Source organism: Panthera uncia (assembly GCF_023721935.1).
Source record: "Panthera uncia isolate 11264 chromosome D3 unlocalized genomic scaffold, Puncia_PCG_1.0 HiC_scaffold_8, whole genome shotgun sequence".
Classification (NCBI taxonomy): Eukaryota; Metazoa; Chordata; class Mammalia; order Carnivora; family Felidae; genus Panthera; species Panthera uncia.
This window is the reverse complement of record NW_026057586.1, coordinates 72,336,392-72,357,794: the sequence shown is the minus strand read 5'-3', so window position 1 is coordinate 72,357,794 and position 21,403 is coordinate 72,336,392. Positions and strand designations below refer to the sequence as shown.

The window sequence follows — 21,403 nt, the reverse complement described above, 5'->3', positions numbered from 1 at the left end:
TTGATTTGAGATTTCTTCTCTTTAAAGGTAGGTGTTTATGGTTATAAATTTCCCTCAGAGAGCTGCTTTCAATGCCTCCTATAAGTTTTGATATGTTGTGTTTTCACTTTCATTCTTATTTTCTAATTTCCCTTGTGATTTATTCTTTGCCCACTGATTATCTAGAAACTGTGTTTAATTTCCACTTAGTTGTGAATTTTCCTTCTGTTATACATTTCTAATTTCATTCCACTATGGTTAGAAAAGATACTCGATATAATCTCAATCTTTGTTCAAATTTATTGAGTCATTTTATGACCCAACATATACCCTAACTTGTGATGTTCTACGTGCACCTGAGAAGAATGTGTATTCTTCTGTTGTTGGATGCCAGGAGTCTCCAAGCCTATACAGAATATAACTCATTTATCCATATATATCTGTACAGATATGCAGATACACCATCTATCTACATTTAATATCTAGATATATAGTATCTAGTATATACTTCAAGTCATGTACATCCTTGCTGATTTTCTATTTACTTATATCCCATTCATTTACTTTTATTTTTTTGCTAAGTAATTTTTTATTGTAGTAAAATATAACATAAAATTTATAATTTTAATCATTGATGAAAATATTAATTTAAAGTAAAATAAATATATTTTCACTCTTAGATCAGATGGGACCTCAGTGAAGGCAGTTAACAGGAATTAGTTAAGAAAGTGTTATATTGGGGCGCCTGGGTGGCTCAGTCAGTTAAGCATCCGACTTCGGCTCAGGTCATGATCTCGCGGTTTGTGAGTTCGAGCCCCGCATCGGGCTCTGTGATAACAGCTCAGAGCCTGGAGCCTGCTTTGGATTCTGTGTCTCCTCTCTCTGCCCCTCCCATGCTCATGCTCTGTCTCTCTCTGTCTCTCAATAACAAATAAATGTTAAAAAAAAAAAAAAGAAAAAGAAAAGAAAGTGTTATAATAGCTGAATAAAAGTACTGGAAAGATTAGCTACTCTGGTAAGGTAAAAAATTTATGCCATCCAAGTGACACTCAGCCAAGTTTGGGATAGACTTTGTGTTGAATGTGATCCTGAATTCAGCACAGGATTCCCCATTTTAATGTGAGACGTGTAGCAAGCTCTGACACTCCAGCACCTGGTTTGGCCCTTGCTCATGTGGGAGAAAGGAACCATATGATTACCTGATAGCCTTCTGTTTTCTTCTGACACCACTTCAGCAAAGCATTCCTCTTTGATCCTCCATATTCTCTCGCCAATGCAGACAGAGGGTCTTTCCTTTCTTCCCTAAGTGAAAATAAGGAATCCAAAGTTAAAATATTTTTTATTTGAGCACATTATAAACCAGAAATCCCACAAAGAAGAAAGAACAGTGTCAGTTTGCATTCCTGGATGGGATAATTGCACATACTAAGGCATCTAATAGCAAGATGTAGGCTTTCATTCAATTGATTTTACTTCTCAATTTTTACAGGATCCTCACAGACCCAGTTTCTGCTATCTGAAGGGATGGACTCTGTTTATTATCCACACGGAAACTGGCAAAGATTTAGTACGGTGTGCACTCACAATTAATGGAATGCTTTCCAGAATGCTCAGGAGGAAAAACAACCTGACAGTGGCTGCATATGAAAGCTGTTATGGCCGACTTTTATTCAGTATCTTGCCCTTCCATAATCTTTATGCTTTTGTTTTATTTTACTAGTTTTTGTTTTCAACCTTTTATGTCCTCAATCATTTTGTCTTTTTTTAAAAAATAAATCACTTGGTGGGGGGGCGCCTGGATGGCTCAGTCGGTTGAGCGTCCGTCCGACTTCAGCTCAGGTCATGATCTCACGGTCTGTGAGCTCGAGCGCCGCATCGGTCTCTGTGCTGCTGACAGCTCAGGGCCTGGAGCCTGCTTCGGATTCTGTGTCTCCCTCTCTCTCTGCCCCTCCCCTGCTCATGCTCTGTCTCTCTGTGTCAAAAATAAATAAACATTAAAAAATTTTTTTTAACTATTTAAAAAAATAAATAAATAAATCACTTGGGGCCCCTGGGTGGCTCATTCAGTTAAGTGTCCAACTTGGCTCAGGTCATATCTCACGGTTTATGAGTTCAAGCCCCGCGTCGGGCTCTGTTGCTGACAGCTCAGAGCCTGGAGCCTGCTTTGGATTCTGTGTCTCCCTCTCTCTCTGCCCCTCCTCCACTTGTGCTCTGTCTCTCTCTCTTTCTCTCAAAAATAAATGTAAAAAAAAATTTTTTTAAATATAAATAAAAATAAATCACTTATTGTAAATACAAAGGGCAAGATCATGCAAAGTGAAGGATTAGAAGGAATAGTGCCTACCTTCAAGGTGCTTACATTTAGGGGAAGCAGATAAGACAACAGATGGCAACACACATTAAAACATTCATAAAATGTTTCAAATGTGTTTATTGTGAAGATATACACTCTTTATTGACTACAGGTAACTAGAGTTTTATCTTGCATAGAAAATGGGATTTTTCTGTAAACTCACTCACTTGTTCAATACCTCCTTATGGAACACCACTCTGCCAGGCAATGGATAGTGAACAACACAGGGTTCCTGCCCCCTCAAGGAACTTCAAAGTTTACTATAAAGTAGACACACCACAGGAGTTCAAAAAAAAAAAAACAAAAACAAAAACAAAAAAAACCAACAACGGCTACTTACAATTCATGTCTTAAAATTATATGTAGAGTACCTTTTAGGCACTGTCAATTTCCTTGAAGATAGAATAAATATCCTGCTCTAAATAAGACAATGAATCAAAAAAGATTTTGTGATCACTCTGGTGATGAAGCAAGTAAGGCATACAATCTGACATATCCTGGACCAAATCCTGCCTTTTAGTAACTACTTGATGAATACCTGGAGAGAGAGCGCTTCTAAAATGACCTGCTCTTTGATAAGTGGCATACTCTTAAAAGTTTGTTCTATTTTTTAGTGATTACTTTAGGAATAAAGCAGAGATTCTATCCCACACCCCATAAGTATACTTATGCCCAATAAGTATCCTAACGGCTACTATATTACAAGTGGCTTAATATTCTTCAGTGCATTGATTCTATGTTTTCACCCTTCAAGCTATGCTAGAAAATCAAAGAGTACATATTTATAACTGAAGCTTTTCCAATTCAGAGGTGTGCTCAAGCAGCACCGGTTTGATTTATCTTAGAACCAAAAGTAAAATACAAAAATTTCCAGCAAGGAGTTAAGACTGCTGTCTTGAAGAAATATACTTTTATGTTTGCATGCCAGCCCACCAGACTCCTGCTTTGGTTTAAAAAGCCCAAAGAAGTGTGTTATAATACCACTGAACATAGGAAAAGAGAATGAGAATAAAGTTAATGAAATACGAACACAAAAAAAACAAGCCAAATGAATGAATGAATGAATGCATGAATGAATAAATCTCCAACACGCTTAAAATAATACTATTATAATCAATGTGAAAGGTTTACTCTGGCTCACACCAGGTCTGTTTGTTTATAGAAACAGCTTAAAATTAAAGTATCAAAGAAGAGTTAACTTTATGGACTACAATGGCAAGCTTCAGAAAAGAGCCTCCCAGAGCTGGAGGGTCGTCTCTCATAACCTCTTCATTATAAGATGAAGACACCTTCCATTATAAGATGAAGACACCTTCCAGTTGAAGATCACAGCTTCTGAGTAGGGGAGCCAGAAGAGTGGGTGCACTTCCCACAGGCATACTACAGGTATGGCCTACCACCCAGGACAGAGACAGGTGTGAACAGTGCTCTCCCTGCATGAGCCTAGGCAGAGCATGAGCTAACCTATCATCACTGCACCCCTACTTGCTCTGATGGCGCACAGCTTATGGGACCACTATTCTTAGAGGTTGAGTCCCTAGAGTCAGGGCTTTAAACTAAAGTATATAACTTGAGTTTGAGAGGCCAAACATTCCATTTTATTCTCATACATATAAGGCTAAAGTTCTGAAATCCACTCCTATCCCTCCTTCAATTCTTCCCAATACACCTCGACAGTTTTCCTCACCCCTATATACGATGTATGCTATCTTTTTGAAATTTTTTTTTCCCTCTAAATTATAACTACTTCTTAGTCCCAAATGGATTCTGACATAAGAGAAGTATGAATAAAATATACTACTACATTTTCAGGTACTATTTACCAAAGATCAGTGTGGCACCATGTTCCCACCTTCTGGTCTAGAACAATTAAAACCGTCTCTGGTGGCTCTCATTCTTCCATTCCTTTTCTAGAAACCTGCTGCCAAAACCAATCATCTTTCCCTGTGAAAAGCCTCCTGAGTCCCACCTTCCCTTCACCATTTCCACTGCTGTCATACTGATTCGGATTCAGCATCTTTGTCCCCAAAATATTATAATGTCATTTCAGTTGTGTTCCCCGATTTTTGTCCACAATGGAAGAATCCTTGAATCATCTCCTCACTCTGATTTATTTACCCCACTTTATATCTCCTACTATATCAAAGTGATTCAATTTGACTGTAAGGAGGTTCCATGCCTAGCCACATCCTACCCTATCAATCTTTTCTTCCACTGCCCCCAGATATGGTGGGTCCACACCTTCCTCTGGTCTTCTGTGCCCATCCTCTCTGCACATGGTGTACCACCTACCCATAGCTCCCCCAAACCTTGGTTACTCACCCTTCTGTACATTCACTCATGTCTCTGACCTTGCCAGCCCACCCTCCACACCCAGGCACCACTCCCCTAGGAAGCTTCCCCCTAACCCTCCACCCACACCCCATATTGTAATTCCACAATGCTTAGGAGGAAAGGAACCACCTCTTTGACTTTGCCTTGCTTTTTACTTCTATACCATCTTACCCAATTCTGGGCATAGAAGAGATGAGAAAACAATAACCCACAAAGAAAAAAAATCAGTGCTCGATTGCCATTATTTTATAATCTGATTATTGATCTCCGAAGGCTAGGAGAGGTATACATGAAATCCATCAGTATTAACTGTTCTCTACCTTATCCGACTTCGGGTGGTGGGGGTGACGGACGCCGTGGGAGAGGAAGACAGGGAAAGCTGTGGAGACGTGGTTCCCATAGCCATAAGAGAGGCCGGCGATGCTCCCTCGGGTGCATTGATGTCTCGTTTCATCTCTTCACTACTTCGTCGAGACACTGATTGTGAAAAATAGTCATTATGCATTTCATAATGGAGAAAGATGGTTACTTTTATAAAATACTTTTAAATTAGGTTTTTGAGACCTTTTCTTCAGGTTCCAAAAAAAAGTAGAAATTACCATATATGAAAAAAACTAACATTTCCTTTATCATACTGGTAACTTGGAAGGATTTATTTCTTTCATTAAAAAACCTGTAAAAAAGATGCGGTTGAGATATGCATTGAACCCCACATTTCCTGAAGGTATGGAATACATCTTATCCTTCACCATAACAATCACAGAACATACTATCCACTCTCAACTAAAGTAAACATAACCCTTCTGAACATAGCCAAAATACCATTTAAGGGGAAAAAAAAGGAAAAATACATCATCATTTAATTCTGGGTCAGGCCATGTTTTAAAAAACATAAACCAATGAGACAAACAGAAAACCAAAAGGTGTCACTTCAACTACTGAGAAACAAGATCAGTCAGAAAAGTTCTATTTTGAAAGGCTACCACAGTAAGCCATCACACCTTGTTAGAATTACGGAAGTTCTAAGAACTGCTAAGTGGAAGTAGCTCCTGCTTTAGCCGTTGGTAACAGAGCCACAACAAAAGCAAATTTCTAGCAAGGAGGCACTGAGTTGGCACAGGTGCTCAAGGCTCTGGGCTGAATGCGGGAAGAAGTGAAATATGAGACAAAGTTCCTGACCTCAGGCATATACTCTCTCACATCAGAAGATGCTGGATATACAGGTGCCCTGAGCTGGCTGTAATCAATGTTATACATCAGTAATTCTTCCCAGATTACTGAAACTGCCCCTGCTTTTACGGACTAAAATTTTCTTGGTGATTATAGGATGGTCACAAGCAGAATATAACTCTGCATTAGTGAAGTGATGTCTGTAAAGATCCAGAGGAGAGAGACGCTTTCTCCTATTACATGATCTTATTAGAATGATATATTTATAAATATTTCTGACATAATTTTGTGATTATTCTTGTTTTTCTTTCAATATCAGATCTTCATATGCCTTAAATCAGCAGTTTCTTTTAAGTGGTGTGCTAGGAAATTGGATGAGAACCCCTTTCATAATTTTATATAAAATAGAGGAAACTGAGGGCACACCTGAGTGGCTCAATTGGTTAAGTGTCCGACTTCGGCTCAGGTCATGATCTCGCAGTTCGTGGGTTCAAGTCCCGTGTCAGCCTCTGTGCTGACAGCTTGGAGCCTGGAGCCTGCTTCTGATTCTGTGTCTCCCTCTCTCTCTGCCCCTCCCCCACTCATGGTCTGTCTCTCAAAAATAAACATCAAAAAATTTTTAAAAATATAGGGGAAACTGAAAACGAATCAGAAGAACTCTATGGTAAGAAAAGGCTTTGGAGGCACCTGGGTGGCTCAGTCAGTTAAACATCCAACTTCGGCTCAGGTCATAATATTATGGTTCATGAGTTTGAGCCCCGCATTGGGCTCTGTGCTGACAGTGTGGAGCCTGCTTGGGATTTTCTCTCTCCCTCTCTCTCTACCCCCCCCCCCCCCCCAAATACATAAATAAACTTTAAAAAAAATTCAAAAAAGCAAGAAAAGGCTTTGGAATCTGAGCTTTGGGATGGTAATTTTGGCTGGACTTCCCACTAATACAAAGATCTGGCTATAATGCATAAAAACTGTACTAGCTTAAATCCCCATGCAAGTGGAAGGTTAACTGTATGAGGTAAAGTTATAGGAATTTCTCCTTTTCTGGTCCAATTTCTAGCTGAGTTATTAAGGGCAAATAAGGGCCACAAAGGGAAAATAATGCGAGCAACTGATAAACTGGGGTTAGCTCTATGAGACAAAGTAAGCTTGTTACATTCATCATTATAGGATGGGTTTTTTATACTGGAAAAATCTGGTTTCCAGAGAATTTTTGGTGTGCTCTGAAATAACAGTCATGACACACCTTGGGATTAATACTAGAATCTTTCACAACTATACCAACTTTGTATCAAGCTATATTTTCAGCACGACATCTAGCCCATTCTAGGCACTTCACAAATCTTGTTAAATAAATGGAACAATCTAGTTTTGGGCCATGAAATTGATTATTTTGAAATCAGGGCCATGAAATGTGATTTCTATAGAATCTGAAAAATACAACAGGGGAAATTCAGAGTGAAAATAATCAACTCAAGAGCTAAAGAGGCAAGAAAAGCTAGGTAAGTCTAAAGAGAAAGTATTTAGTACCATCACTAAGACCTCTGGAAGTCTTTCTAAGGGAAATTCCAGATAAAAGTCATCACCTGAGATGGTCTTGGCATTTTCCATGGCAGGTACTCTTGGCAGAGAAGCAGGTCGGCTGGTTGAAGATGTTCTTAATAGGTGCTCTGCACAAAATGGGAAGGGTCAAAATAAAGACATCAGACACTGAACTCTGAAGAAACAAAGGCAGCAGGAAGGTGAGCTCTCCTCCTGTCCCCCTGGAGGCTAACCCTTCTTTCTCAACCCAGGGCACTCTAACAATTCCCTATGGAGTCCATGTCTACTAAGGAGTTTCCTGAGACAAAGACTGTGGGAAAACATTTCATTCAATGTTTGATTTCTAGAGATAAGATTTGATACAGATGAATGCTTCTAAATCACTGACTGCTACTTACCACTTTGATGCAACTCAACCAAAATTCAAAGATCCCCTACTGTATGTAGGTCTAAAAGTACAAGCTAAATCAAAGGCTTGCCCTTCTGTGCCTAACAGTAGTGGGGAATCCATACATATACACAACCAGAGACAAGTCAGGACAGGACGATTGGAATAACAGAATGACAAAGTATTATCAAACCACAGAGTGAGAATCCATTCACTCTGATTTTAGACAGCAGGGAGGTCTTCAACAACATAATGATATTAAGCTGAGCTTTACTAGTAGAGAAGAAGGGTGGGAACAGTATTTCAGCCAGACAACAAGCAGAACAAAGGTATAAGAGCATTCAAGTTACAGAACGATAAAATCCCAGTGGCCTCAACATGGGGCATATGGAAATCAGAAAGGGTGACAGAGAAAGGGGCTTTAAAGGGAAAATGAGGCTAACTAACAAGAGCCTTCATTACTTAGTATGTGGACTTTACTCTGAGGGCAACAAGGAAGCAACAGACATTTCTGAAATTCAAGGAAGGACGCAGAGAAACAGTGCCTCCACTGTGCAGTTTGCAGCCGCACCCTGTTCCACTCCTCCCTTGCTCTCTAAACACAAGTCATCTTGGGAGTTTCTGGAGTTCCTCAAACACTGGCACTGTTCTCCTCCCTCCTATTCTCCTCCTCCATTTCCTCCATAGCCTGACTACTTTCATCACCCTTCTGGTCTAGCTTCAACATCACTTCCTCAGGACCTGCTACCCCAGAGTGGGAGCCCCCAAACACAGACCAGCACACTTCTTACCTAGGGCTATAAGCCTAACAAGGCTGTTGTCAGGCCAGGACGACAAGCACAAGGAGGGACAGACTAGATGTTCTGCCTGGCTGCCATGTCCTAAGGACATGTGATTAGCATGAGGGAAAATACCACCCCTTACATTTAATGAAGACTTAGCCTCACTGTCCAAGAATGGCCCTATAGCAAACATATTTTAACAAGGGAAAAGACAAGATTTACTGTACATTAGTCAAACAGGTCATTCACCACTTCTTTTTAAGAACCAACAATTAAAAAAAAAAATAGTTCCTCTCAGAATGTCATGATGTCAAAAGTAATGGCATATGGCACCTTTCAAGGATAGCACCTCTGTTATTCCAAAATTTATTTTCTAAGTGTATAAAGAACATTTGGTTCTAATTACACACAACTTTGAGAAGGATGAACTTCCTTTCTTAAGGAAGACAGGACTTACACAGCCTACGGTCATTACATCTTCCCAATCCTGAACAAGTATCACCTTTGTACGAAGAGCCTGCAAGCAAGCATCAATCAGAATTCTGAACCCTGTCAGCAGTTGGCACTCATCCTCACAGGAAAAGCATATTATGCACAACGTCTGACAGACAAAACAAAGTTAGTAGAACACGGAAATAGTAGGAAACAGAAATCAACATTTTTAATTTAATCAAAATTTCCATTTTACAATTCTGCAGCTAGTCATTTCCCTAAATTCTTAATCTCCCAAAACACAGCAAATGAAGCAAGTGAAAACAAAGGTTGTACAGACAAATGAATCCAAACACGTAGCATGCTGGCCAAGGCCAGAAGCCCTTGCCATTCTCTCCAGGGAAAGTGTTCCTAAATTACCTGACTTCTTTCTCTTTAACACTGCACACCACAGGCACACAACTGAAAGAAAGTTCATGATTCCTTTGCTCAACGCTGGCTAAGTCTTTTCTTGCTGCATGTCTAAGGATCCAAATGTGTCTCAAGTCAGCAGGTGGTGCCCTACCACATACCAACACCTACTTTTTGAAAATGTACAAAATTGTACTGAAGCCCCAGTTCAGTTATTCTTTTCAAAATTATCTGTGGTAAACTCAACAGGCACAACACAGCCTGCAGCCATTCCATGAAGTATTTTCACCATGAGACTCACACTCGCTCAGAGGCACTTGCCCCAGTGGGAGCACATGTCCAAAGACTCCTGCTGTAAGCAGCTGGGTTCCACCTTCATGTCATACTGTCAGTTTATCTCTTTTCAGGAAGTAAGATTAGTGTATTACAGTCAAGTATGGCAAGCAGGAGAGACTATATTTTACAGTAATAGAGTCTATTCTATTGTCATATGGAGCTTTTCTTGTCTCTAATCCATTCATTAAACAAAAATCCCTTGGATGTCCACTACTCACTAGGCACTGGGCTTGGTACAAAGGTCAGAGAAAGGAAGAGAAGAGGCAAGAAATGGGACTCAGAATCTAGAGCAGAAGCCAGGCTTCTTTCAAAAGTCTTTATAATTGAGGGATGCTAGGAAAGAACAAGTACTCGGGACTCTGGAAACACAACAGGGGACGTGACCTGCTCTTGAGGGGAGGTCCGGAAAAGCCTCCCCAGGAAATAACATCTCAGTTCAGACAAGAAGGGTAATTAATAGCTTTTATACAGGCAAAGGAGAGGTTGGAGGACAGAGAGTGTTCCCAGCTGAGTGCTCAGCACATACCAAAACAACCCCAGGGTGTCTATGTTCAGAGGACGGGGTGGAGGAAAGGAGCAGATGAGGTGGCAAAGGCAAGCTGGAAGGGCCAGAGCAGGCAAGGGCAAGCATGCAGGTGATGCAGGTCAAATTGAGGAGTGTGGACTTTATCCTGCTGGCAGTGAGGAGCCAATGAAGGTTTTATTAGGAAAGCATCTTTGTGGATGAAGCGGAGTGAAGGGCAACAGTGCACGCAGGATGAGGAGTTAGACTGTACAGGGGAGGGATGAGAATGACTTAGACTTGGGTTGTGCCGGGGGGATGGAGAGAAGTAAACAGCTTCAAGAGCTGTTCAATGAGGCAGAATCAACAGACTTGCTGACCCAATGGATATGGAGGTGACAACGGATAAGGTTCCACATACACAGACAAGAAAAGGGAAAAGTACTGTGGGAGGAAGATAGATGAGAACATGCTGAATTTGAGAACCCTATGAGAGATGCAGGGGAAGATGCAGAGCAACAGAGGAGGTTCAGGAGAAAAGTCAGAGGGGATACATCACTTTGGAAATTATCAGCACAGAGCTAATGAGAATGAACTTGGTGACCTGGGGGCCCTGGTAACCTCGGTCAGAGCAATCTCATACACTGGTGGGGACAAAAGTAAGGCAAGAATGTGCTGAGGAGTGATTGGGGAGAGAGGAAGAGGACAAGCTGTGCAAGGAGAAGAGAGAAAGTATGGTAGCTGCAGGAGGTGGGGAAGGGGAGAGAATTCTTTCTCTTAACCTCGGTGAGATGTGAGCATTTTTATTTTATTTATTTATTTTTTTTTATAAATTTTTTTTTAACGTTTATTTATTTTTGAGACAGAGAGAGAGACAGAGCATGAACGGGGGAGGGGCAGAGAGAGAGGGAGACACAGAATCGGAAGCAGGCTCCAGGCTCTGAGCCATCAGCCCAGAGCCCGACGCGGGGCTCGAACTCACGGACCGTGAGATCGTGACCTGAGCTGAAGTCGGACGCTTAACCGACTGAGCCACCCAGGCGCCCCAAGATGTGAGCATTTTTAAATGACAGTGGAAGGGAGCCAGTAGAGAGGGTAAAGTTGAAGATATAGGAGAAGGGGGTAATAGTCCAAGGCTAACAGCATCTGTGAAACCTAAGGGGATGAGATCCAGGGCTCAGAGGAAGCGATAACCTACATAGAAGTGTTCTGTTTACCTCCAACAGACAGGCAGTGATAACATGAGCATACTAGGTCTGCTCCTTAATTCTCTTATTTTAGAAATCACAGTAATAAACAGGTACAGGCAGTTGTCCCTATATTGTCTCCCAAAACAAATTTACAGGCAAAATAGTGGGTTTAGAAATAGGAGCCTAAATAGCCAATTTCTGTTCAGAGAGTAGTTCCAAATAGACCGATGCTCCTGCCAAAAACAAGTACAAAATCTGAAGAAAAAAAAAAAAAGAAAAGAAAATCAACCACTTAAAGACACTAAAGAGAATCCAAAAGCAGGCAGAAGAGGAAAGAGCAGGGGGCAAATTTCCCAGTTTATGGCTATAGGCATGAGTGTAGACCCCAGCTAAGGCCACAAGGGCAAATGGTAGAAAACCCACAGCTTTACTGCCTTGAAGAAGCAGAAGATATATTTCAGGACAACCAAAGATGCTGGAAAAGGAGGGAGTAGAGGAAATACCAGAAAGAATCACAAATTCTGTATATAAACTCTGCCCAAATCTCTCACTGACCTCCGAAAACCACAAGCACAGATTCTAAGGAGTTGAATTAAGGACAAAATAACTGAACAGGTATTTCAAGTGAAGGAAAAGAGAGGTTGGATGGAGTTTGAGGTGAGCCAAGTTAATTCCTTGCTATCAAACCCCAATTTTCTGCACAGGAACAAAATAGAAAACAATCTCTACAATGTGTGATTCACGCCACCCAGGATACAATCCAAAATTACTGGACATACACAGAAAGAGAAAAAACTGACCCACACTCAAAAGAAATGGAAACCACCCAAGGATGACCCATGTGTTGAATTAGCAGAAAAGAATTTTAAAGCAGCTATTATTTCAAACATGTTGAACATTATAAAAGAAAATATGTTCTCAACAAATGAATAAATAAGACATTTCAGCTGAAAGAGCTGCAGGAGTATGAGACCAGCCCTAGCTGAGATGCAATGCAAAGGGAGCCTAAAGCTGAATTTGGAGCAGACATTGAGAAAACTCCCAAACACCAGCCCCTCTCTAAACACTAGGGTTACTGGAGTAACTGGAAGGCTGCTATGCACTGAGGACATCACAGCAACTTAACAAAACTCAAACCCAACCCAGCTCCTGCACAGATTAACTCAAACTCCCACACTAAACAACTAATGGAGACAGGTGCACGTGTCAAGGCAAAAAACAAAAAACAAAAACAAAAACAAAAAAACAATCTACTGCCCTATACAAGATGTCCAGCTTTCAATAAAGAATTCATACACAGAAAGCAAGAAGAAAGAAAAAAAAAAAAACAGTAAATCCAGTTCACTATGTCAAGGCACAAAGTAATCAGTAAAACCAGACTCAGATATGGCAGAATGTTGGAACTATTGGACAAGGCATTTGAAGTACTATGATGAATATGTTAAAGTCTCTGATGGAAATAGTAGACAAACATACAAGACCAACTAGGCTTTCCTATTTGTTTTTAGCTTATGGTTTCGATCTCTCTGCTGAAATTAGACAAACAGAACTGTGAGAACCATGTCTCCGGTTACTGCTAAACACCCTACAATGCACAGAAGAGAATGAATTTTACTGGATACAATTTTTTTTTTCTAACCAACCAGAACTGGGGGGGGGGGGGGATGAAATGCAGACTGTGACAAAATTAATCTAACTGTATTACAGAAGCATAATAAAACCACACTGAGAGTGATGAAAAAAGGGGCTGATCTACGTATCTTTAAGAAAACAGGGGTTTTGACCGGATACTCTAAGGTTAAACACAAAATGAACTGTGTGCATTGTACTTTGATAGATTTGCTTCTCAGGGGGGTATGGTGTAGCAACTTTGAAACTACTGCATACAAACAGGAGGGTTCAACAAGTAAGTCAATATATTGTAGATAATGAGAGCCAGGTTTCCCATTGTCGGGAGAAAGAAGGTATAAATAAGGAATAGGAAAAAGCTTAGAATGCACCCTTTGGTGCTGGCTCGGAGTCAAAGACATTAGCACAAACTCATGGTTTTTGATATAGAAATAATACATATGTGTATGTACACATGGGTTGGTATACATGCAAAGTTTTCCTAGCTCCATCCAGAGAGGGACAGGAGGCATTGAAACCTCAATGAGCAAAAAGCCAGCACCCAGATCTTGTTTTCAAATACTATTCTCTAATAAAAGTAAGCAGGGATCCTTGGAGAAGTGGTTAATTCCAGAGCTAGTAGAGGAAAAAGAACAAGTCTGGATCACTTGGTGCCCAAAAGTAAGAAAGTGCTTTTGAGGGGAGGGGGGCTGTGTCAAAAGAACAAGAAATCAATGTGAAAGAGTTCCCAGTGGCTCCCAAGTTGAAATAATTTAACAAAAGAAATAACAGTAAGAGATTACAACCCAAAGAATAAAATAAATGCCCATGAGTCTATACTAATACAAATAAATATTATAAATAGAACAGTAGGTATAATAATATAAATAATTCCTTACAGAAAGAAAGAAAACAAAATCATGGTATAGAACACCACAGTAATAATTACTGCAGGCAAAATACACAAACAGATGCTAAAAGCAGTGAAAGAAAGTTTAAACAGGAACAGGATATTTATTAATTACCAGCAGACAACCATCTTAACCAAGTGGTCATGGCCAACACCGCCAGTAGTAAGATGTACTGACCTTACATGCCCCTGATATGATGATACCCTGAGAAGGGCACCTCGCCTCTGTCGGGGTGCTTTCCCGACAGTACATAACCTCAACCCCATCAGAAGGAAATACCACACAAACCCATACTGAGAGATATTCTAAAAAGTTCACTGGTTAGTATTCTTCAAAGTCATGAAAGAGAAAGACTGATAAACTGGTGGAGACTTTAGGAGGTAAGACAACTAAGTCTTAAAAGTGGGGCCCGGGATTTGACCCTGGAATAAAAAATGGGCAGCAGTGGAAAAACTGGTGAAATCCAAAGTCTGTAGTTTAGTTCATAATATTTTAATGATACAGATTTCTTATTTTTGATAACTGCCCTATGGTTGTATAGGATGCTCACATAAGGGAAGCTGGGGAAAGAGTGTAAGAGAGTTCTGTAATATTTTTCCAACTCTTCTGTAAGGCTAAACTTATCTCAAGAGTTTAAAGGCTGAGAGAACACCATAAATAAATATTGCAATGCATGCTCAAGTGTACCGATTGCAACTTACCTTGAAAAGCATTATAAAAAAAAAAGGCATTAAAAAAAAGATGGATAGAGGGATGGATAAATGTGATAAAGTGAACACAGCAAAATGCTATAGCATCTAGATAGTAAGATGTGGGTTTCCACTATATAATTTCTTCCAACTTTTCTGTATGTTTGAAATTTTCCTAATAGTATGTTGGGAAAAAAATATGAGCCTAGATACTCTGGTTTATCAAGACAAATACCAAGAACTACAGAGAAAAAGAAGGAAAGGGCAGGGGCGGAGAAGGGGAATGTTTCAAAGTGAATAGGTAGATACTCACTAGACTATAAATAAAAGAGAGTAGTGTAGTAGTATGTCTATTTGAATTTTCCCTAGGAATTGTGCTGCTAGAGCTGGATCTAGGGCTGATTCAGATCCAGAATCTGATTTAGATCTATCCTCTGAAGAATGAAAATTACTGTGAAACTGTGAACAGAAAGCTCTTTTGCTTTTACTTATATTAACTTAAAAGAGACTATAACTTTTAACAAAGATTTGGCTTTCTAGTAAAACCTCCTTTGTATCACATTTATTATTTGCACCCTTACCATAAATCAATGTTTTCAAAATACTGTGTTTTGAAACTTTTTTACATCTCTAGATTCAAGTAATACAATTTAAACAGATGATAAGAGTATGAATTTCTTGGGGCGCCTGGATGGCTCAGTCGGGTAAGCATCTAACTCTCGATTTCAGCTTAGGTCATGGTCTCACAGCGGTGGGATCGAGCCCCACGTGGGGCTATGTGCTGTCAACATGGAGCCTGCTTGGGGTTTTCTGTCTCCCTCTCTCTCTGCCCCTCCCCGGCTTGTGTGTGCACATGCACTCTCTCTCTCTCCCCCTCAAAATAAATAAACATTAAAAAAAAGAAAAAAAAAGAGTATGAATTTCTTTGGAGCACCTGGGTGGCTTAGTTGGTTTGAGTGTCCAACTCTTGATCTTGGCTCAGGTCATGATCTCAGGTCAGGATCAAGCCCTGTGGCAGGCTCTGCACTAAGCATGGAGTCTGCTTAAGACTCTGACTCACTCATTCTCTCTCTCTCTCTTTCTCTCTCTCTCTCTCCCCCCCTCCCTCTCTCCCTCCATTCCCCCCACCACTCACTCACACTTGCTCTAAAATAAAAATTTTTTTCATAAAGTATGAATTTCTTTACAGAACATAACTACACTTGGATTAATCAACTTTCACAGATACCAAATATCTGAGCCATGACACAGGACACTCACCAGGTCACCCTGATACTAAGCAAACCTAGGTTCCCCAACCATCTGCAACATCCAGCTGAGGTCTTTTGCTTAACACTCTGGACCTTATAAGATCACTGTGCAAGTGGGGACAGTAAACACCTTTTCAACCACCTGTATGCATGTATCTGGTTAGCAGATCTATCCTTTCCTGCTTACTAGGCCATAAACACTAACTCATATCCTATCTACAAAGAGTCACTGAGGGGGCACAATCATGACCCTAACCAACATTACCAACCAAACAGCATTTGATTAGTCCATTTATGATAAGATTTCTCGACTGAAACATTTTTCTGCAACTGACACATAAGCATGATGCTAAAATAGAGCAAACACAAAACCCCTATACCTGTTATAATACGCTTAACTGACAAAAACACCAAATTCTCTAACTTAAGTGTAGTAGAACAAGAGGCAGCACCTTTTAAAATTTTGGTAATGAAGCCACTGAAATTTTCAAAATGAAAATTATACATTGTTCTTTAATTTATGTCATAATAAAAGAAACCATCAAGGAAGAAAAGTGCTTCAAGAGAGAGCCTAGAAATCCTACTCTCTTATCACAGTTTGGATAACCATGGTGGCTTTTTATGACCAAGAATCACTTGGTTGTTCTTAGTTGCTGGGGTTTTTTTTAAGTTTATTTTGAGAGAGAATGAGAGAAAGAGTGAGCAGGGGAGGGGCAGAGAACAAGGGAAAGAGAATCCCAAGCAGGCTCTGTGCTGTCAGTGTGGAGACCAACACAGGGCTGAATCCCACAAACCATGAGATAATGACCTGAGCTGAAGTCAAGAGTCGGATGCTTAACCAACTGAGCCACCCAAGCCCCCTAGTTGTTCTTTGTTTTATACGTGGTTTCTTTCTCTAATGACTGTTTAAAATAAAAGATCACACTATCAACAAATTCTCAAATAAAATTCACCTAAGTAAAGGGGTGCCTGGGGGCTAGGTAAGTTGAGTTTCTGACTTTAGCTCAGGTCATGATCTCGCGGGCTCGTGAGTTCGAGCCCCTCATCAGGCTCAATATCAGCATGGGAGCCCACTTCAGACCCTCTGTTCCCCTCTCTCTCTCTGCCCATCCCCTGCTTGTGTTCTCTCTCTCAAAAATAAACATAAAAAAAAAAAAATTCACCTAGGTATGTTGCCCACTCTCTCTTGTATTTGCGCTGTTTCAGCTAAGCCCCATGAAGCACAGTCTAAAGTGGAGAAGGAGACCTGAATTAACACAGACTGACCACATACCCCCATATCCAATAGCATTATCATTTGATACCTTACCAGGTAATAAAATGAGGAGAACCAGGGAAATGTTGCATTCAGCAGAGCCCTGGAGACATTTAACACATTTAGTCTGTGTCAATAACCTTGGCCCACCAACCTTCCACACCCCCATTCTGTACCCACAAAAGCCAAGTTAATAGGAAAAACTAAATAATATTCTTTGCCCAATTTCCCCAATTTGTCCTTTCCCAGAATTACTTGGGGTGCTTATGAAAATGAAGTTTCCAAGCTCCCTTTCCTAGAGAGTATATGGCAGTAGATCTGAGGTGAGGCCCAGGATTCCCTATTTTACAAAACGACTCAAGTAAGTCTTGTCAACAGGTAAGTTCAAGAAACACTGCAGGTGCTGGCTTTCCCCAGTAAACCTTGCCTAGTTGTGAGCCGATCAAGAAGAGCCTGGGAAGGTAGCTGCTGAAAGGGGAGAAGGCTCCCATGGTCGGCTTCAGCATGGCCTTCGGAAGTTTGGAAGGCCCTGAGTCACTTCTCATTGGAGCATGGGGCATCCCCATCTTTCTCCAACTGTAACATGGGGACTCAGTTTTTTCTGGTGTCCAAGGATCACCTCAAGGCTCTAAAGATAGGGTCTCTCCCATAGGCCTGTCACTGGCCCAGGGTTATTTTATACATATTCTCAAAGGCTGTGGTATCGTGGCTCCTGGCTCCAACTGAACTTGGCACTGACTGCAGACTTTATTGATAGAACTAGGGCACATGCAACAGGCAGCTGAGTGGGAGTGCTCCTGAACCCTTGGCTTCTATTTTTGTCCTTAGTGCCTGCAGCTTATAGATGCCCAAAACATAACGCGTAGTGATGCTTTCTCACAACCACCTGCCGGCAGCTAAGCAAAATTCTAGAGACCTTGGTTGCCTTGCAATGAACTAAAATCTTGTACTCAGACAATAAAGAGCCATCCTTCTCAGCCACTTGCGCTATTAAGTTCACACATAATAGTAATAAAATTTAACAGTGGGCATTTACTGTGGACTAAAATCTATGCTAAGCCTTTTACAGGCTTTAACTTCATTCACTCATCTTACAATTTATTATCAAGAGCCCAGTACTTTGTAACAAGTGCTGAGATACCTCAGTGAACCAAACAGACATAAATCCTTAAAATCACAGACCTCCCGGTTTAGGGAGGAGGCAGACAATAAAAGTTACAGACAAGTCAACTATGTAGCCTGCCCGAAGGGATAAGTACTAAGTTAAAATTTTTTAAAGGGAAGAGGGGTCCTGGAAAGGGCATGTGAAGGAGAGTGTGGTTTATAATTTTAAGTATGGCATGCAGGGTCCAGCTGAGGTGAGACTAGAACACCTCACCTGCATTGAAGGAAGGCAAAAGTGGGCAGTCCAGACACACAGCAGAGCACTCCAGCAGCAGACACGCCAGCCCAAGGCTCCTCAGTCAAGAGTGTGCCTGAGTGCCCAGGGAGCACAAGGAAGTCCATGTGGCTGAGCAGAGTGACTGAGAGAGAAATGTGGGAAGGCCAGAGAGGCAACCAAGGCCACAATGGGAGGGCCTAGAGACCACTAAGAGAACTCTAGCTTTTCTTCTGAGAGAAATGGGGAGCTAGGGGAAGGTTTTGAGTAGAATGACGTGTTACAATTTCTATTTTTCAAGATTATGCTGGCTGAAGGGTTAAGAATAGACTGTGAGGGGGATTAAGAATCTTTTTGCCAGAACCCTTGTGAGAAATGATGGTGGCTTGACCAGGGAGATGGTGGTAGAGGGAAGAGCAATGCTCTGAGTCTGGATGCAGAGCCAATGGAGCTTCCTAAAGAATGAAACAGTTTTGTAACTTTGTAATGGTGACAGATGGTATCTAGTAACTAGACTTATTGTGGTGATCATTCTGTAAGGTATACAAATACCGAATCATTGTGTTGTATACTTGAAACAAATACAATGTTATATGTCAGTTATACTCCAATTAAAAAATGGATTTGATCATGAAAAAAAAAAGAGCCACACAGTTCTCACATATGGGGTCTAAGATAAAGAAGGGGGTTAAGGATGACTCCAATAAAACTGCCATTAACTGAGATGGAGAAGACAGATTACAGGTAGAACAAGTTTAGGAAATGTGAGAATCTTGTACTGGACACACTCAGTCTGAGAGCATTCAATATCAAAATGGAGATATTGAATAGGCAAGTGGATAGATGAGTCTAGAGTTAGGGGAGAGAAACAGACTGGAGATATCCATTTGACAAATAACAGTTAAAGCCATGAAAAAGAATATAGTAACAGCGTGAGTACAGAGAGAGAAGAGAGGCCCAGGGACTGAGCTTGGAGGCACACCACCACTGACAGGTCATGGAGGGGGAGCAAGCACAGGAGATGGATGAGCAGCCTGGGAGGGAGGGAGAAGACACAGGAATGGGCATCACAGAAAGCAAAAAGAACTTCCCAGAAAAGGGAGTGCTCAACAGGGTCACATGCTGCCTACAGTTCACAGCAGATGAGGACTGAGAGGTTAGAACCACAACATCACTGACAACCTTGACAGAAGCAACCTCGGTGGAATGGTAAGGGTGAAAGACGGAAAGTGGATTTAAGAGCCCGGGAAGAGAGAGATTTAAGAAGTTTGCGATTATTTCCAATTCACAGATGAGAAGACAGCCTCAAAGAAGTCAATGGCCAGGACACACAAGGCCGATGATATATGCACTCTACACATACATAATCCTTAATGAATTCATCTGGGAGGGAAGGGTGAGAACATGGTCAAGATGTAGACAGAGACTTGATACCTTCTACTCTTTTTTCCATTAACAAAAGGACCTTCTGAGAGGAGAAAAGCCCTTAAGTCATGATTGATGAAGGCACCAGGGCAAAGAGCCAGGGGTAGAAGGCAAGCCTTTGTACAGGGAAGGGAGCAGCAGCACCATCTTGTGTTCCATTGTCCCTAAATATGGGCACAACCAGTTCATCTGAACATTCAAGACTGGCTGCAAAGGGCCAGTTCCATTGCCAAAAGGAATGCCTCCTGCACCAGGTGCTCCATGGAGTCCATAGAGCATCCTCTGGTTCTTTAAAAGGTTAATTCTCTCAAGTCTGCTTATTTCCTCCCCAAAACTGCTGAAACTTTGTAGTCTCACGCTTAGAAGCTACCTGCCACAACCAAGAAAATGTGCAGAGAAACACATGGAGGTGTCCAGCATGCAGCAGTGAGAAGAGCTCCAGGCTCCTGAGGGATGTACACCCCTGAGCACATCCATGCCTACCGCAAAAGAAGTCCGACATCTGCATCTCACAGCACCATCCCCAATGCCAGAAACCATTTCTCCAGTGCACTTCAGCACCACACAGGAAGAGGCAGTGTAGGTAAGAGAAGGAGCTCTCACTTCCAAAGGCAGGAGATGTGGGTTCTGGTACCACACAGCTACCACAAGCTGTGTGAAAATGGGCAAACCCCTTACCAGTGGACAAAGGAATGGACCTTATCTGGACCTCATGTCTCAGAGTCTCAGTTTCCTCTCGTGGACAGTAATACAGAATACAGAGGTTGAAAGAATGGGCTTTTTGGTCAGGCTGCCTGGGTCCACTATTCATGAACTACGTTAACCTGTATTAAATTATTTAACTTTCTGAAACCTCATTTTTAGTAGCTATAAAATGCAGAGGGCAGTACGTACCCCATCAAGAACTATGAAAACAAAGTGTCCAGTAATGGTGTGGACCCTCCACTGCCTACTGTAATGCTACGAGAGAGCTGTCTTCCAAGATGCATTTATTAATAACTAATCTCCCCATCTATAACTAAGACATATAATTAGTAAACTTCTGATAAAGATATATACCAGATCAGTTGAAATAATGTCAAGAACAAAGAAAATCAAAATTTATTTAGCCAAAAAAGTCTAAAGAATAAAAAATGAATAGTGAAAGTGAAAGACTGTGACAGATATACCTTGAACGGGGATCTCCCCATAGTTTGGTCTCTTATCTGACAGCGCTGTCAGGGGTTTGGATGCAGAGATCGGCCCACTTATAGAATGTCTCTGAAATCATAAGATAAACGGTATCAAAGTTAGCTTAAATCTAGAGCTGGGACTCAGAAATAAAGTCAATGTTGTAGAGAGTAAATATTTAGTTATGAATTTGCATAATTCTTTCCACATGATTATAATAAGGCTAACCATACACACACTTACAGGCATATAATGCAATCAATACACTATTTTAAAAATTCACAGAAATATCCCATGTGCCCAT

At 41.0% G+C, this 21,403-nt stretch overlaps 1 protein-coding gene across 2 annotated transcripts in view; it reads right to left on the bottom strand.

The window, feature by feature from the left end:
- SPECC1L (sperm antigen with calponin homology and coiled-coil domains 1 like) overlaps positions 1 to 21,403 on the bottom strand; it is a 140,917-nt gene that overhangs the window by 35,403 nt on the left and 84,111 nt on the right. For both annotated transcript variants that reach the window (XM_049619114.1, XM_049619113.1), the window contains exons 10-13: positions 21,099 to 21,189; positions 7,417 to 7,500; positions 4,987 to 5,143; positions 1,179 to 1,281 (exon numbers count right to left, since the gene is read on the bottom strand). In XM_049619114.1, coding sequence (XP_049475071.1) covers positions 1,179 to 1,281; positions 4,987 to 5,143; positions 7,417 to 7,500; positions 21,099 to 21,189 — 435 coding nt within the window. The remainder of the gene's footprint in view (positions 1 to 1,178; positions 1,282 to 4,986; positions 5,144 to 7,416; positions 7,501 to 21,098; positions 21,190 to 21,403) is intronic.